A 20,000-nucleotide genomic window follows, 5' to 3' on the forward strand; every position below is an offset into this window, starting at 1 on the left:
ACATGTGGATTCTGGACTCTCCAGTCAGACCCATTACACAGAAGCCCGATCCACCTTCGAGCGAACCATTCAAATGTTTGACGATCCAAAGGAAGCCGGTTCTTGTGACGCACCTGGACGCTCAAAACTGGACTTCTCCAGTGCAAGCTACTCGGCCAGAGACGGCTCAGAACCAGACTCGTTGAGAGCCAGTTCTCACACGTATCCCAGGACTCCTTTGTCCCGGCAAAAACACGACACCTTTGACTCCATTGGTTCAAATGCAAACTACAAGTCTGACAGCGTCCTGTCGTCCAGAAGCTATCGTTTCAAAGTCCACTCCGACCCGCCAGACTACCCTCATCAGGTTTCTACCAAAGGTGGATCACTGGCCTCTCGTCGGGCCCCACCTGCCTCTGAATATTCAATCTCTCCGGGGACTGAAACTGGAGTTTCACCATTGAAACACAGGGGAGTCGTCGTCAAAGAGTCACTGAGCGTCAGGGCCGTCATGGACTCCAGTCGTGCCTCGTCTCCTGTCGTCTCCCCGCCGGACAAAACCGATGCCAGAGACGTGGAAGTGAAAAGTGACACATCGGACACCGAGAGCTTTTATTCTTTTTGTCCACTGCCCGAGGAGAAGGAAGAAGCCAAGGGAGGCAGCAGTCGCTCCGAGGAGGTCTACAGCCCACTGTACCTGAGCGCCGGCTCGGATGAAGGGAGCGTTTTAGACGCTTACTACAGCGCGGACGAAGACCACCCGGACACGTACGAGGATCACTCCAGAGAGGATCTTAGGGACGTCACTCACGCACAGCAGGAGGCGAACACAAGGTATTCTGTGTTCGAGGAGCGAGACCTCCCTGGAAGCCACTCTGCATGTCAAGGTCTCAATCCTAAGATTTCTCAGATTCCTTCGAGTGACGGATGCGTTGGAGTTGAGCCGGAGTTGAAAGTAAAACCAGAAGTACCGGCCGTACAGGTTCGGCAGGAAGACGCGCTCTCGGAATGCGACTCTGCTCCTTCCCGTGGAAAACCTCCTGACTTCGATAGAAACTACATCAAGAAACACCGGGTGGAACAAAAGCGACCGTCCAAGCTGGACACTCTGGTGCAGTACTACGAACACAACAGTGGCCGCACACAGGTGCAGCCGACGCCGCCGGGCAGGGTCGGCGCTCGCAGGGACGAGGTGGTCACGGTGGTGAAGTACAAGTTCACCTCTCCGCCCGCACGGCTGCTGACGGTGACACGCGAGCTGCAACCAGACGCCGCCGCGAGCGCAGACAATAGCGCCGAGCGGGAGGATAGAGTTGCTCAAGAGTCGGATGCAGACGGGGCGACGACCCGCGGGTCTGCAGTCACGCCGGCAGAACCGCCGCCAATAAGTCAAGCTGCAGACGCGCCCGAAGATCCTCTCCGTGCGGGGTGAGTGTCTGTAGAGACGTGTCGTTCCAACACCATCCGTCACCGCCGAGGGCTCCGGGGGTTAAAGTTCACCTTCTCAAGTTACAGGCGCGACGGGTGCGAGAGCCAAATATCTGCGGCGCAGGTTAGCATCTAGCGTTAGCGTCGCTACCAATGACGATGGAAACATGTGTCGATGGAAACGATGACGACAACAATGGACTCGTTTGTTTCTGGAAGCTTCGAGGGTCGTCTTCAGTCGTGCAAAATAAATTCAATCAATTAGCTTCGCTTGGAATCAAACATTTGTTTAAACAGTTTAATGGACTTTAATGGAAAACATTTAAAAATCAAACTGTAACGACATGAACCGAGAACATCGTTTGAGGTTTATTGAGATTATTTCATACCTTTTATTGCATCTGAGATGTTTTGTGCTGACGTTCGATAAGAAGTCACTTCAGGAGCAGCAGGTGGCGCTAGAGTTCAGAACTCACCTGCACAACACACACAGTAGGATCGAGGAACAACATTCTTGTGCTGCAATAATATCATAGTATTAGAACACTGTCATTAAAGCATTAAAATCTTTAAAGAAGGATAGTTGAAAATTGTTGGATTATAGTTGAAAATTGTTGGATTATAGTTGAAAATTGTTTGATTATAGTTGAAAATTGTTTGATTATAGTTGAAAATTGTTGGATTATAGTTGAAAATTGTTTGATTATAGTTGAAAATTGTTGGATTATAGTTGAAAATTGTTTGATTACAGTTGAAAATTGTTGGATTATAATTGAAAATTGTTGGATTATAGTTGAAAATTGTTGGATTATTGTTGAAAATTGTTTGATTATAGTTGAAAATTGTTTGATTATAGTTGAAAATTGTTTGATTATAGTTGAAAATTGTTGGATTATTGTTGAAAATTGTTTGATTATAGTTGAAAATTGTTGGATTATAGTTGAAAATTGTTTGATTATAGTTGAAAATTGTTTGATTATAGTTGAAAATTGTTTGATTATAGTTGAAAATTGTTGGATTATAGTTGAAAATTGTTAGATTATAGTTGAAAATTGTTGGATTATAGTTGAAAATTGTTTGATTATAGTTGAAAATTGTTGGATTATTGTTGAAAATTGTTTGATTATAGTTGAAAATTGTTGGATTATAGTTGAAAATTGTTTGATTATAGTTGAAAATTGTTTGATTATAGTTGAAAATTGTTGGATTATAGTTGAAAATTGTTAGATTATAGTTGAAAATTGTTGGATTATAGTTGAAAATTGTTTGATTATAGTTGAAAATTGTTGGATTATAGTTGAAAATTGATTGATTATAGTTGAAAATTGTTTGATTAGTTGAAAATTGTTTGATTAGTTGAAAATTGTTTGATTAGTTGAAAATTGTTTGATTATAGTTGAAAATTGTTTGATTATAGTTGAAAATTGTTTGATTACAGTTGAAAATTGTTTGATTAGTTGAAAATTGTTTGATTAGTTGAAAATTGTTTGATTAGTTGAAAATTGTTTGATTAGTTGAAAATTGTTTGATTATAGTTGAAAATTGTTTGATTACAGTTGAAAATTGTTTGATTAGTTGAAAATTGTTTGATTAGTTGAAAATTGTTTGATTATAGTTGAAAATTGTTTGATTAGTTGAAAAGTGTTTGATTAGTTGAAAATTGTTTGATTATAGTTGAAAATTGTTTGATTATAGTTGAAAATTGTTTGATTATAGTTTAAATTGTTTGATTATAGTTGAAAATTGTTAGATTATAGTTGAAAATTGTTGGATTATAGTTTAAATTGTTTGATTATAGTTGAAAATTGTTGGATTATAGTTGAAAATTGTTGGATTATAGTTGAAAATTGTTTGATTATAGTCGAAAATTGTTGGATTATAGTTGAAAATTGTTGGATTATAGTGGAAAATTGTTGGATTATAGTTGAAAATTGTTTGATTCTAGTTGAAAATTATTTGATTATAGTTTAAATTGTTTGATTATAGTTGAAAATTGTTTGATTATAGTTGAAAATTGCTGGATTATAGTTGAAAATTGTTGGATTATAGTTTAAATTGTTTGATTATAGTTGAAAATTGTTTGATTATAGTTGAAAATTGTTTGATTATAGTTTAAATTGTTTGATTATAGTTGAAAATTGTTTGATTATAGTTGAAAATTGTTAGATTATAGTTGAAAATTGTTGGATTATAGTTTAAATTGTTTGATTATAGTTGAAAATTGTTTGATTATAGTTGAAAATTGTTAGATTATAGTTGAAAATTGTTGGATTATAGTTGAAAAGTATATCATCTTGAATAAAGGCTTAATGTTGAAGGTTATTAGTAAACATCAAACTCATTTGTGGTCTAAATCGCTTCTCAGCCCGAGGCGAACATTTCTGTGTAATTAAAAGAGAATCAACCTAAAGGGCAGGAAGTGGTGAAGTTGTAAAAAAGAATCTTCTTTGGCAAGAGTCCAGACTCTCCTGGAATCCCAGACATGCAGACCGAAGCCACACCTGGACGACAACACCTCGTCACATACTTTCTTAATTCTGTTTACTTGACGCCAGATTCTGTTCCGCAGAACTTCAGCTTCACCGTCTCATCAGATCCAACTTTTCATTGGTTGTTAACAGGAAACAAAAAACGTCTTGAATGTTCGTCGTCGCCATGAGTTTCATCAAAACACTGGATGGTATTTCGTTGCTGTTTTATCTAAACATGTCGACGTGTTTGCAGAACATTTTTGAGACATTTGATCTATTATGACAGTTGAGATTGTTTGATTATAGTTGAAAATTGTTTGATTACAGTTGAAAATTGTTTGATTACAGTTGAAAATTGTTTGATTATAGTTGAAAATTGTTAGATTATAGTTTAAATTGTTTGATTCTAGTTGAAAATTGTTTGATTATAGTTTAAATTGTTTGATTATAGTTGAAAATTGTTGGATTACAGTTGAAAATTGTTTGATTATAGTTGAAAATTGTTAGATTATAGTTTAAATTGTTTGATTATAGTTTAAATTGTTTGATTATAGTTTAAATTGTTTGATTATAGTTGAAATTGTTTGATTATAGTTTAAATTGTTTGATTATAGTTGAAAATTGTTTGATTATAGTTTAAATTGTTTGATTATAGTTTAAATTGTTTGATTATAGTTTAAATTGTTTGATTATAGTTTAAATTGTTTGATTATAGTTGAAAATTGTTTGATTATAGTTGAAAATTGTTTGATTATAGTTGAAAATTGTTAGATTATAGTTAAAATTGTTTGATTATAGTTGAAAATTGTTTGATTATAGTTTAAATTGTTTGATTATAGTTTAAATTGTTTGATTATAGTTTAAATTGTTTGATTACAATTTAAATTGTTTGATTATAGTTTAAATTGTTTGATTATAGTTTAAATTGTTTGATTACAATTTAAATTGTTTGATTATAGTTTAAATTGTTTGATTACAGTTTAAATTGTTTGATTATAGTTGAAAATTGTTTGATTATAGTTGAAAATTGTTGGATTATAGTTGAAAAGTGTTTGATTATAGTTGAAAATTGTTTGATTATAGTTGAAAATTGTTTGATTCTAGTTGAAAATTGTTGGATTATAGTTGAAAATTGTTTGATTCTAGTTGAAAATTGTTTGATTATAGTTGAAAATTGTTTGATTATAGTTGAAAATTGTTGGATTATAGTTGAAAATTGTTTGATTCTAGTTGAAAATTGTTTGATTATTGTTAAAAATTGTTTATTATAGTTGAAAATTGTTTGATTATAGTTGAAAATTGTTTGATTATAGTTGAAAATTGTTGATTATAGTTGAAAATTGTTTGATTATAGTTGAAAATTGTTAGATTACAGTTTAAATTGTTTGATTATAGTTTAAATTGTTTGATTATAGTTTAAATTGTTTGATTACAGTTTAAATTGTTTGATTATAGTTGAAAATTGTTTGATTATAGTTGAAAATTGTTTGATTACAGTTGAAATTGTTTGATTATAGTTGAAAATTGTTTGATTATAGTTGAAAATTGTTTGATTATAGTTTAAATTGTTTGATTATAGTTGAAAATTGTTTGATTATAGTTGAAAATTGTTTGATTATAGTTGAAAATTGTTTGATTACAGTTGAAATTGTTTGATTAAAGTTGAAAATTGTTTGATTATAGTTTAAATTGTTTGATTATAGTTGAAATTGTTTGATTATAGTTGAAAATTGTTTGATTATAGTTTAAATTGTTTGATTATAGTTTAAATTGTTTGATTATAGTTTAAATTGTTTGATTACAGTTTAAATTGTTTGATTGTAGTTGAAAATTGTTATGAGACATAATGAATGTTCTTGTGTGTTCTTGTGTGTTCATGTGTGTTCATGTGTGTGTTTGTTTGTGTTTGTTTGTCACTCAGATCTTCTCCATCAGCTGATGAAGGTCCAGCAGTGAAGGATCAGGGTCACAGCATGAACCTCAGCAGTCTCAGCACAAAACTCTCCCCTAAAGGTCTGAGTCTCTCCAGGGACGTGGAGCTCAAACATCGGGTCAAGAAGGTGTCGCTGGTTCTGGACGATCCTCACAGAAGCTCCGCGGAGATGTTCAGCTCAGACCCGTCAAGAGTCAACCCCGAGGCCACGGCCTACAGGCTGAGCGACAGGTCGGACTCTCACCAGGTGAGCTCGTCAACAGGGCGGGGCCAGCAGTGGTGGGAGGAGTCAGCGGCAGGTGAAGCTGCGGCTCAGACGGAGGCGGCAGCAGATCGAGAGAAGATCAGCTCCGGGGACGACTCGTCCATCTCCTCCAGCCCTGCAGAAGACTTCTACACCGGAGTGTTCCAGGCTCAGATCGTGGACCTGGTGGACCCTTCAGGTCCGAGCTCGCCGCCGCCTCCCGACCCAGAGTCCTCCGAGATGGACAGTCTGGTGGACACCTTGAAGAACATGGGACCCTCACAGCGGCTGAAGACCCTGAACCAGCGCGTCCTGGTGTCCTCGCTGTCGCCCATCGTGGAGGACGCTCCCGGGAACGCCGCCTCGGATCCTCCCGGCCCGACGCGCCCGGACGCCCTCAACGGCATCTACAACCTTCCCGCGGGCCTCGGGCTGAAGAAGAACCACCGCGAGGCAGCATCTCCGCTCGCCAGGCTCAAGCAGAACCAGGTAGAACTTCAGGACCTTCCAGTCCCGACATGTTTGCACTTTTCTCTGTTCGTCCGAATCCAGCTGTCAATCAAGAGTTCAGTGTGTGTGAAGATTTCATCCATGATGTTTGTGTTTCACCGTCGTTTACTACTGGAATCAAACAATTTACTACTGGAATCAAACAATTTACTACTGGAATCAAACAATTTACTACTGGAATCAAACAATTTACTACTGGAATCAAACAATTTACTACTGGAATCAAACAATTTACTACTGGAATCAAACAATTTACTACTGGAATCAAACAATTTACTACTGGAATCAAACAATTTTCAACTAGAATCAAACAATTTTCCACTATAATCAAACAATTTACTACTGGAATCAAACAATTTACTACTGGAATCAAACAATTTACTACTGGAATCAAACAATTTTCAACTAGAATCAAACAATTTAAACTAGAATCAAACAATTTTCAACTAGAATCAAACAATTTAAACTATAATCAAACAATTTTCAACTGGAATCAAACAATTTAAACTAGAATCAAACAATTTCCAACTATTATCAAACAATTTAAACTATAATCAAACAATTTAAACTATAATCAAACAATTTTCAACTAGAATCAAACAATTTAAACTATAATCAAACAATTTACTACTGGAATCAAACAATTTACTACTGGAATCAAACAATTTTCTACTGGAATCAAACAATTTACTACTGGAATCAAACAATTTACTACTGGAATCAAACAATTTTCTACTGGAATCAAACAATTTACTACTGGAATCAAACAATTTACTACTGGAATCAAACAATTTACTACTGGAATCAAACAATTTACTACTGGAATCAAACAATTTACTACTGGAATCAAACAATTTACTACTGGAATCAAACAATTTACTACTGGAATCAAACAATTTACTACTGGAATCAAACAATTTTCAACTAGAATCAAACAATTTTCCACTATAATCAAACAATTTACTACTGGAATCAAACAATTTACTACTGGAATCAAACAATTTACTACTGGAATCAAACAATTTTCAACTAGAATCAAACAATTTAAACTAGAATCAAACAATTTTCAACTAGAATCAAACAATTTAAACTATAATCAAACAATTTTCAACTGGAATCAAACAATTTAAACTAGAATCAAACAATTTTCAACTAGAATCAAACAATTTAAACTATAATCAAACAATTTAAACTATAATCAAACAATTTTCAACTAGAATCAAACAATTTAAACTATAATCAAACAATTTACTACTGGAATCAAACAATTTACTACTGGAATCAAACAATTTTCTACTGGAATCAAACAATTTACTACTGGAATCAAACAATTTACTACTGGAATCAAACAATTTTCTACTGGAATCAAACAATTTACTACTGGAATCAAACAATTTTCTACTGGAATCAAACAATTTACTACTGGAATCAAACAATTTACTACTGGAATCAAACAATTTACTACTGGAATCAAACAATTTACTACTGGAATCAAACAATTTACTACTGGAATCAAACAATTTACTACTGGAATCAAACAATTTACTACTGGAATCAAACAATTTTCTACTATAATCAAACAATTTTCAACTATAATCCAACAATTTTCAACTATAATCCAACAATTTTCAACTATAATCAAACAATTTTCAACTATAATCCAACAATTTTTAACTATAATCAAACAATTTTCAACTAGAATCAAACAATTTTCAACTATAATCTAAAAATTTTCAGCTATAATCAAACAATTTTCAACTATAATCAAACAATTTTCAACTATAATCTAACAATTTTCAACTATAATCTAACAATTCTCTACTGGAATCAAACAATTTTCTACTATAATCAAACAATTTTCAACTATAATCAAACAATTTAAACTATAATCAAACAATTTACAACTATAATCAAACAATTTACAACTATAATCCAACAATTTTCAACTATAATCAAACAATTTTCAACTATAATCAAACAATTTTCAACTATAATCAAACAATTTTCTACTGGAATCAAACAATTTTCTACTGGAATCAAACAATTTTCAACTATAATCAAACAATTTAAACTATAATCAAACAATTTTCAACTATAATCAAACAATTTTCAACTATAATCAAACAATTTTCAACTATAATCAAACAATTTAAACTATAATCAAACAATTTTCAACTATAATCAAACAATTTAAACTATAATCAAACAATTTTCAACTATAATCAAACAATTTTCAACTATAATCAAACAATTTAAACTATAATCAAACATTTTCAACTATAATCTAACAATTTTCAACTATAATCAAACAATTTTCAACTATAATCAAACAATTTTCAACTATAATCTAACAATTTTCAACTATAATCAAACAATTTTCAACTAGAATCAAACAATTTTCAACTAGAATCAAACAATTTTCAACTAGAATCAAACAATTTTCAACTATAATCAAACAATTTTTAACTAGAATTAAACAATTTTCAACTAGAATCAAACAATTTTCAACTATAATCAAACAATTTTTAACTAGAATTAAACAATTTTCAACTAGAATCAAACAATTTTCAACTGTAATCCAACAATTTTCAACTATAATCAAACAATTTTCAACTATAATCAAACAATTTAAACTATAATCTAACAATTTTCAACTAGAATCAAATAATTTTCAACTATAATCAAACAATTTTCAACTATAATCCAACAATTTTCAACTAGAATCAAACAATTTTCAACTATAATCAAACAATTTTCAACTAGAATCAAACAATTTTCAACTATAATCAAACAATTTTCAACTAGAATCAAACAATTTTCAACTAGAATCCAACAATTTTCAACTAGAATCCAACAATTTTCAACTAGAATCAAACAATTTTCAACTAGAATCCAACAATTTTCAACTAGAATCAAACAATTTTCAACTATAATCAAACAATTTAAACTATAATCAAACAATTTTCAACTATAATCAAACAATTTAAACTATAATCAAACAATTTTCAACTATAATCAAACAATTTTCAACTATAATCAAACAATTTAAACTATAATCAAACATTTTCAACTATAATCTAACAATTTTCAACTATAATCAAACAATTTTCAACTATAATCAAACAATTTTCAACTATAATCTAACAATTTTCAACTAGAATCAAACAATTTTCAACTAGAATCAAACAATTTTCAACTATAATCAAACAATTTTTAACTAGAATTAAACAATTTTCTACTGGAATCAAACAATTTTCAACTATAATCAAACAATTTTTAACTAGAATTAAACAATTTTCAACTAGAATCCAACAATTTTCAACTATAATCAAACAATTTTCAACTATAATCAAACAATTTAAACTATAATCTAACAATTTTCAACTAGAATCAAACAATTTTCAACTATAATCAAACAATTTTCAACTATAATCCAACAATTTTCAACTAGAATCAAACAATTTTCAACTATAATCAAACAATTTTCAACTAGAATCAAACAATTTTCAACTATAATCAAACAATTTTCAACTAGAATCAAACAATTTTCAACTAGAATCAAACAATTTTCAACTAGAATCAAACAATTTTCAACTATAATCAAACAATTTTCAACTATAATCAAACAATTTTCAACTAGAATCAAACAATTTTCAACTAGAATCAAACAATTTTGAACTATAATCCAACAATTTTCAACTATAATCAAACAATTTTCAACTATAATCAAACAATTTTCAACTATAATCAAACAATTTTCAACTATAATCCAACAATTTTCAACTAGAATCAAACAATTTTCAACTAGAATCAAACAATTTTCAACTAGAATCAAACAATTTTCAACTAGAATCAAACAATTTTCAACTGTAATCCAACAATTTTCAACTAGAATCCAACAATTTTCAACTATAATCAAACAATTATCAACTATAATCCAACAATTTTCAACTAGAATCCAACAATTTTCAACTAGAATCAAACAATTTTCAACTATAATCAAACAATTTTCAACTAGAATCAAACAATTTTCAACTATAATCAAACAATTTTCAACTAGAATCAAACAATTTTCAACTATAATCAAACAATTTTCAACTATAATCAAACAATTTTCAACTATAATCCAACAATTTTCAACTAGAATCAAACAATTTTCAACTATAATCAAACAATTTTCAACTAGAATCAAACAATTTTCAACTATAATCAAACAATTTTCAACTAGAATCAAACAATTTTCAACTAGAATCCAACAATTTTCAACTAGAATCAAACAATTTTCAACTAGAATCCAACAATTTTCAACTAGAATCAAACAATTTTCAACTATAATCAAACAATTTAAACTATAATCAAACAATTTTCAACTATAATCAAACAATTTAAACTATAATCAAACAATTTTCAACTATAATCAAACAATTTTCAACTATAATCAAACAATTTAAACTATAATCAAACATTTTCAACTATAATCTAACAATTTTCAACTATAATCAAACAATTTTCAACTATAATCAAACAATTTTCAACTATAATCTAACAATTTTCAACTAGAATCCAACAATTTTCAACTAGAATCAAACAATTTTCAACTATAATCAAACAATTTTTAACTAGAATTAAACAATTTTCTACTGGAATCAAACAATTTTCAACTATAATCAAACAATTTTTAACTAGAATTAAACAATTTTCAACTAGAATCAAACAATTTTCAACTGTAATCCAACAATTTTCAACTATAATCAAACAATTTTCAACTATAATCAAACAATTTAAACTATAATCTAACAATTTTCAACTAGAATCAAACAATTTTCAACTATAATCCAACAATTTTCAACTAGAATCAAACAATTTTCAACTATAATCAAACAATTTTCAACTAGAATCAAACAATTTTCAACTATAATCAAACAATTTTCAACTAGAATCAAACAATTTTCAACTAGAATCCAACAATTTTCAACTAGAATCAAACAATTTTCAACTATAATCAAACAATTTTCAACTATAATCAAACAATTTTCAACTAGAATCAAACAATTTTCAACTAGAATCAAACAATTTTCAACTATAATCCAACAATTTTCAACTATAATCAAACAATTTTCAACTATAATCAAACAATTTTCAACTATAATCAAACAATTTTCAACTATAATCCAACAATTTTCAACTAGAATCAAACAATTTTCAACTAGAATCAAACAATTTTCAACTAGAATCAAACAATTTTCAACTAGAATCAAACAATTTTCAACTGTAATCCAACAATTTTCAACTAGAATCCAACAATTTTCAACTATAATCAAACAATTATCAACTATAATCCAACAATTTTCAACTAGAATCCAACAATTTTCAACTAGAATCAAACTATTTTCAACTATAATCAAACAATTTTCAACTATAATCAAACAATTTTCAACTATAATCAAACAATTTTCAACTATAATCCAACAATTTTCAACTATAATCAAACAATTTTCAACTAGAATCAAACAATTTTCAACTAGAATCCAACAATTTTCAACTAGAATCAAACAATTTTCAACTATAATCAAACAATTTTCAACTATAATCAAACAATTTTCAACTATAATCTAACAATTTTCAACTATAATCAAACAATTTTCAACTATAATCAAACAATTTTCAACTATAATCAAACAATTTTCAACTAGAATCAAACAATTTTCAACTAGAATCCAACAATTTTCAACTAGAATCCAACAATTTTCAACTATAATCAAACAATTTTCAACTATAATCAAACAATTTTCAACTGTAATCCAACAATTTTCAACTATAATCCAACAATTTTCAACTATAATCAAACAATTTTCAACTATAATCAAACAATTTTCAACTATAATCCAACAATTTTCAACTATAATCCAACAATTTTCAACTATAATCCAACAATTTTCAACTAGAATCAAACAATTTTAAACTAGAATCAAACAATTTTCAACTAGAATCAAACAATTTTCAACTATAATCAAACAATTTTCAACTATAATCCAACAATTTTCAACTAGAATCCAACAATTTTCAACTAGAATCAAACAATTTTCAACTAGAATCAAACAATTTTCAACTATAATCAAACAATTTTCAACTATAATCAAACAATTTTCAACTATAATCAAACAATTTTCAACTATAATCAAACAATTTTCAACTATAATCAAACAATTTTCAACTATAATCTAACAATTTTCAACTATAATCAAACAATTTTCAACTATAATCAAACAATTTTCAACTATAATCAAACAATTTTCAACTAGAATCAAACAATTTTCAACTAGAATCCAACAATTTTCAACTAGAATCCAACAATTTTCAACTATAATCAAACAATTTTCAACTATAATCAAACAATTTTCAACTGTAATCCAACAATTTTCAACTATAATCCAACAATTTTCAACTATAATCAAACAATTTTCAACTATAATCAAACAATTTTCAACTATAATCCAACAATTTTCAACTATAATCCAACAATTTTCAACTATAATCCAACAATTTTCAACTATAATCAAACAATTTTAAACTAGAATCAAACAATTTTCAACTAGAATCAAACAATTTTCAACTATAATCAAACAATTTTCAACTATAATCCAACAATTTTCAACTAGAATCCAACAATTTTCAACTAGAATCAAACAATTTTCAACTAGAATCAAACAATTTTCAACTATAATCAAACAATTTTCAACTATAATCAAACAATTTTCAACTATAATCAAACAATTTTCAACTATAATCAAACAATTTTCAACTATAATCAAACAATTTTCAACTATAATCAAACAATTTTCAACTATAATCCAACAATTTTCAACTATAATCAAACAATTTTCAACTATAATCAAACAATTTTCAACTATAATCCAACAATTTTCAACTATAATCCAACAATTTTCAACTATAATCCAACAATTTTCAACTAGAATCAAACAATTTTAAACTAGAATCAAACAATTTTCAACTAGAATCAAACAATTTTCAACTATAATCAAACAATTTTCAACTATAATCCAACAATTTTCAACTAGAATCCAACAATTTTCAACTAGAATCAAACAATTTTCAACTATAATCAAACAATTTTCAACTGGAATCAAACAATTTAAACTAGAATCAAACAATTTAAACTATAATCAAACAATTTTCAACTATAATCAAACAATTTAAACTATAATCAAACAATTTAAACTATAATCAAACAATTTAAACTATAATCAAACAATTTTCAACTATAATCTAACAATTTTCAACTATAATCTAACAATTTTCTACTGGAATCAAACAATTTTCTACTATAATCAAACAATTTTCAACTATAATCAAACAATTTAAACTATAATCAAACAATTTTCAACTATAATCAAACAATTTAAACTATAATCAAACAATTTTCAACTATAATCAAACAATTTTCAACTATAATCAAACAATTTAAACTATAATCAAACATTTTCAACTATAATCAAACAATTTTCAACTATAATCCAACAATTTTCAACTATAATCTAACAATTTTCAACTATAATCAAACAATTTTCAACTAGAATCAAACAATTTTCAACTAGAATCAAACAATTTTCAACTATAATCAAACAATTTTCAACTATAATCAAACAATTTTTAACTAGAATTAAACAATTTTCAACTAGAATCAAACAATTTTCAACTATAATCAAACAATTTTTAACTAGAATTAAACAATTTTCAACTAGAATCAAACAATTTTCAACTGTAATCCAACAATTTTCAACTATAATCAAACAATTTTCAACTATAATCAAACAATTTTCAACTATAATCAAACAATTTTCAACTATAATCAAACAATTTTCAACTATAATCAAACAATTTTCAACTAGAATCAAACAATTTTCAACTATAATCAAACAATTTTCAACTATAATCAAACAATTTTTAACTAGAATTAAACAATTTTCAACTAGAATCAAACAATTTTCAACTATAATCAAACAATTTTTAACTAGAATTAAACAATTTTCAACTAGAATCAAACAATTTTCAACTGTAATCCAACAATTTTCAACTAGAATCAAACAATTTTCAACTATAATCAAACAATTTTCAACTATAATCAAACAATTTTCAACTATAATCAAACAATTTTCAACTGTAATCCAACAATTTTCAACTATAATCAAACAATTTAAACTATAATCAAACAATTTTCAACTATAATCAAACAATTTTCAACTAGAATCAAACAATTTTCAACTAGAATCAAACAATTTTCAACTATAATCCAACAATTTTCAACTAGAATCAAACAATTTTCAACTAGAATCAAACAATTTTCAACTAGAATCCAACAATTTTCAACTAGAATCCAACAATTTTCAACTATAATCAAACAATTTTCAACTATAATCCAACAATTTTCAACTATAATCCAACAATTTTCAACTAGAATCCAACAATTTTCAACTATAATCAAACAATTTTCAACTAGAATCAAACAATTTTCAACTAGAATCAAACAATTTTCAACTATAATCAAACAATTTTCAACTATAATCAAACAATTTTCAACTATAATCCAACAATTTTCAACTATAATCCAACAATTTTCAACTATAATCCAACAATTTTCAACTATAATCCAACAATTTTCAACTAGAATCAAACAATTTTCAACTAGAATCCAACAATTTTCAACTATAATCCAACAATTTTCAACTATAATCAAACAATTTTCAACTATAATCCAACAATTTTCAACTATAATCCAACAATTTTCAACTAGAATCCAACAATTTTCAACTATAATCAAACAATTTTCAACTAGAATCAAACAATTTTCAACTATAATCAAACAATTTTCAACTATAATCCAACAATTTTCAACTAGAATCAAACAATTTTGAACTATAATCCAACAATTTTCAACTAGAATCAAACAATTTTCAACTATAATCAACAATTTTCAACTATAATCAAACAATTTTCAACTATAATCCAACAATTTTCAACTAGAATCAAACAATTTTCAACTATAATCCAACAATTTTCAACTAGAATCAAACAATTTTCAACTATAATCCAACAATTTTCAACTATAATCAAACAATTTCAACTAGAATCAAACAATTTTCAACTATAATCAAACAATTTTCAACTATAATCCAACAATTTTCAACTATAATCAAACAATTTTCAACTATAATCTAAACTCTAAATGTGTTTTCTTCCACAGGGGTCACAGGGGTCACAGGGGTCACAGGGGTCACAGGGTCTAAGCCTCTCTCCCCTCAGATCGCCCGACTCTGAGAGCGTCAATGGAAACGGAACCTTCTCTCCTCCGGGCAGCAGCTCCCGCCTGGAGAACAGCCTGGTCTTCGGCACCTTCAGGTCTTCGTCTCTGGACCCTAAAGGTGAAAACCTTCACCGACCTCTGTTCCGGGCCCGGTCTCTGCCGGACCACGAGCGAGCGGCTCCTCGCGACGTCACGGATTCTAGTCCCGGCTTCGACTCGGTGGGATCCCGCTTCGAGCGCCTGTCGTTCCTGTCCGGCTCCCTGTCCGGCTCCCAGAACGGGTCCGAGGACCTCGGGGCCCGCATGAGTCGAGCCCCGCCCCTGACCGGCGGCTCGTCCCCCACCGGCCTCAGCCCCAACAGGGTCCTCAGTCCCACCGGCTCCCTGGACCTCCAGCGACCCTCCTTCTCCACGCCGGACTTCCCCCTCCCCATGTTCAACCCTCTGGGCCCCGGGATGGCGATGGGGTCCGCGGGGCCTCTGGGCCCTGGACTGCTGCAGAGGAGCTTCAGTCACGAGGGGAACCTCCAGCAGGTCCAGCAGGTCCAGCAGGTCCAGCAGAACTCGAGCTTCAACAGCGCTCAAGCCGACGCCGACGCCAGGAAGGCGGAGCTGGAGAAATCCATCTTGTCCAAATACCGAGCGTTTCCAGATGCGTATGTGAGTAGAGAAGGTTGTTGGTTCGATTCCCTCTGACGCAGTTGATGAGCCTCCAGCATCAACAAGTTCTGTTGAAGAGATTTACAAAATACTATCTTGAAAAACACAAAATAATATCTTGATAAATACTAAATACTATCTCGATAAATAAAAAATACAATCTCAATAAATACAAATCACAATCTTGGTTAATTCAAAATACTACCTTGATAAATACTAAATACTATCTCGATAAATACTAAATACAATCTTGATTAATTCAAAATACTACCTTGATAAATACTAAATACAATCTTGATAAAAACAAAATACAATCTCGATAAATACTAAATACTATCTCGATAAATACAAAATACAATCTTAAATAATTCAAAATACTACCTTGATAAATACTAAATACTATCTCGATAAATACAAAATACAATCTCAATAAAAACAAAATACAATCTTGATTTATTCAAAATACTACCTTGATAAATACTAAATACTATCTCAGTAAATTCAAAATACTATCTTGATAACTACAAAATACAATCTCGATAAATACAAAAAACAATATTGATCAACTCAAAATACTACCTTGATAAATACTAAATAATATCTCGATAAATACTAAATACAATCTCGATAAATACTAAATACAATCTCGATAAAAACAAAATACAATCTCGATAAATACTAAATACAATCTCCATAAAAACAAAATACAATCTCGATAAATACTAAATACAATCTCGATAAAAACAAAATACAATCTCGATAAATACTAAATACTATCTCGATAAATACTAAATACTATCTCGATAAATACTAAATACTATCTCGATAAATACAAAATACAATCTTAATTAATTCAAAATACTATCTCGATAAATACAAAATACAATCTCAATAAATACAAAACACAATCTTGATTTATTCAAAATGCTACCTTGATAAATACTAAATACTATCTCAGTAAATTCAAAATACTATCTTGATAACTACAAAATACAATCTCGATAAATACAAAAAACAATATTGATCAATTCAAAATACTACCTTGATAAATACTAAATAATATCTCGATAAATACTAAATACAATCTCGATAAATACTAAATACTATCTCGATAAATACAAAATACAATCTCGATAAATACTAAATACAATCTTGATAAAAACAAAATACAATCTCGATAAATACTAAATACTATCTCGATAAAAACAAAATACAATTTCGATAAAGACTAAATACTATCTCGATAAATACAAAATACAATCTTAATTAATTCAAAATACTATCTTGATAACTACAAAATACAATCTTAATTAATTCAAAATACTATCACGATAAATACAAAATACAATCTCGATAAATACAAAATACAATCTCGATAAAAACAAAATACAATCTCGATAAATACTAAATACAATCTTGATAAAAACAAAATACAATCTCGATAAATACTAAATACTATCTCGATAAAAACAAAATACAATTTCGATAAATACTAAATACTATCTCGATAAATACAAAATACAATCTTAATTAATTCAAAATACTATCTTGATAACTACAAAATACAATCTTAATTAATTCAAAATACTATCACGATAAATACAAAATACAATCTCGATAAATACTAAATACAATCTTGATAAAAACAAAATACAATCTCGATAAATACTAAATACTATCTCGATAAATACAAAATACAATCTCGATAAATACTAACTACTATCTCGATAAATACAAAATACAATCTTAATTAATTCAAAATACTATCTTGATAACTACAAAATACAATCTCAATAAATACAAAAAACAATATTTATCAATTCAAAATACTACCTTGATAAATACTAAGTAATATCTCGATAAATACAAAATACTATCTGGATAACTACAAAATACAATCTCGATAAAAACAAAATACAATCTTGATATATACTAAATACAATCTCGATTAATACAAAATACAATCTTGATTCATTCAAAATACTACCTTGATAAATACTAAATACTACCTTGATAAATACAAAATACTATCTTGATAAATACAATCTTCAGTTGAAGTCATAGTAACACAAACACACTAATGTACACTATATTCATTTGTTTAAGTTACACACACTCGAACTCAACAACTCACAGAGAAAAGAAAACATGTGTTGTGTTGCACGTCAACAGTGTGTGTCTGACAGAAGGTTGTGTTTCATTCTTGGTGTTGTGTTGTCGCTGCAGGTCTCAGGGTTCGGCTCATGACTGGAATATTTCAGTCTTGAGTTTCTGGTTTGTTTCCAGCTTCAAGTATTTGAGACGATCAGGCCGACGAGTCGAGCTCAGAGCTCGGGAGCTTCGATATTCTGATCCTTTCAAAATAAAAGCTCTGAAGTTTGTTCTAATCACAATCTCAAGATCGTTAGCTCGGTTCTCTGTTGCTCTGGTCTGGTGTCTCTAGTGTAACGTTTGTAAAAATGAATTTAAAATCATTTATGGAATGAAAAATTCAAACTCTGCGTAAAAGAAAAAAAACTTTTCTGTCAACATTTAAAAGATTCTATTTTTAAATGCAGTTAAAACTGTTCCGACGACACAAACATGTCATCAAAGGTTTGTTTTGAGATGTTTGTCAACAACGTAAGTAAGTAAGTAAGTCATTTTAATTTATATAGAACTTTTCCAGACCAGGGTCACAAAGCGCTTAAACAATCAAAACAATACTCAATAAAGTACATACTTTAAAGATCAAGATAATACTGATAACACAACAGGAGTTCCAGAAAATCAAGGAAAAGCCTGAACAAATAGAAACAACGGTTGCCGTGGCGACGTCCTGCGTACGAAGACTTAAATATTTGCTCAGACTCCAGACGAACACAAACTGCTTCCACGACTTCTGGTGACTTTGTTTCACTCAAAAGAACGAGTGTCGTGATGAACACACACTGTTGTCTGTTTTAACGACGACAACCCTCCGCGGTTCACGCACCTCAGGTGTGTTACTGACGTGCAACACAAGTTGTCGAGCGATGATTGTGAAGCTTTAGGCAGAAAATCATGAGATATTTGACGAGTTTCATGTTTGCTGAGACTTGAACCAAGTATGTTGTTAATGTGTGTGTGTGTGTGTGAGTGTGTGTGTGTGTGTGAGTGTGTGAGTGTGTGAGTGTGTGAGTGTGTGAGTGTGTGAGTGTGTGTGTGTGTGTGTGTGTGTGTGTGTGTGTGTGTGTGTGTGTGTGTGAGAGTGTGTGTGTGTGTGTGTGTGTGTGAGTGTGTGTGTCTCTCTTTTCTATCTCTATCTCTGTCTTTATCTCTTTTTTATCTGTTTTTATCTCTATCTCTGTCTTTATCTCTTTTTTATCTGTTTTTATCTCTATGTCTGTCTTTATCTCTTTTTATCTGTTTTTATCTCTATGTCTGTCTTTATCTGTTTTTATCTGTTTTTATCTCTATCTCTGTCTTTATCTC

The 20,000-nt window shown here is 29.7% G+C and overlaps 1 protein-coding gene across 1 annotated transcript in view; it reads left to right on the forward strand.

The window, feature by feature from the left end:
* Positions 1–20,000, forward strand: part of crybg2 (crystallin beta-gamma domain containing 2) — a 92,789-nt gene that overhangs the window by 24,944 nt on the left and 47,845 nt on the right. The window contains exons 4-6 of the mRNA XM_087786136.1: positions 1–1,407; positions 5,800–6,544; positions 15,828–16,547. The exon at positions 1–1,407 is cut by the window's left edge and continues 968 nt beyond it. Of these exons, the coding sequence (XP_087642262.1) occupies positions 1–1,407; positions 5,800–6,544; positions 15,828–16,547 (2,872 nt within the window). The remainder of the gene's footprint in view (positions 1,408–5,799; positions 6,545–15,827; positions 16,548–20,000) is intronic.

Source organism: Callionymus lyra, chromosome 3 (assembly GCF_982586985.1).
Source record: "Callionymus lyra chromosome 3, fCalLyr1.hap1.1, whole genome shotgun sequence".
Lineage (NCBI taxonomy): Eukaryota > Metazoa > Chordata > Actinopteri > Syngnathiformes > Callionymidae > Callionymus > Callionymus lyra.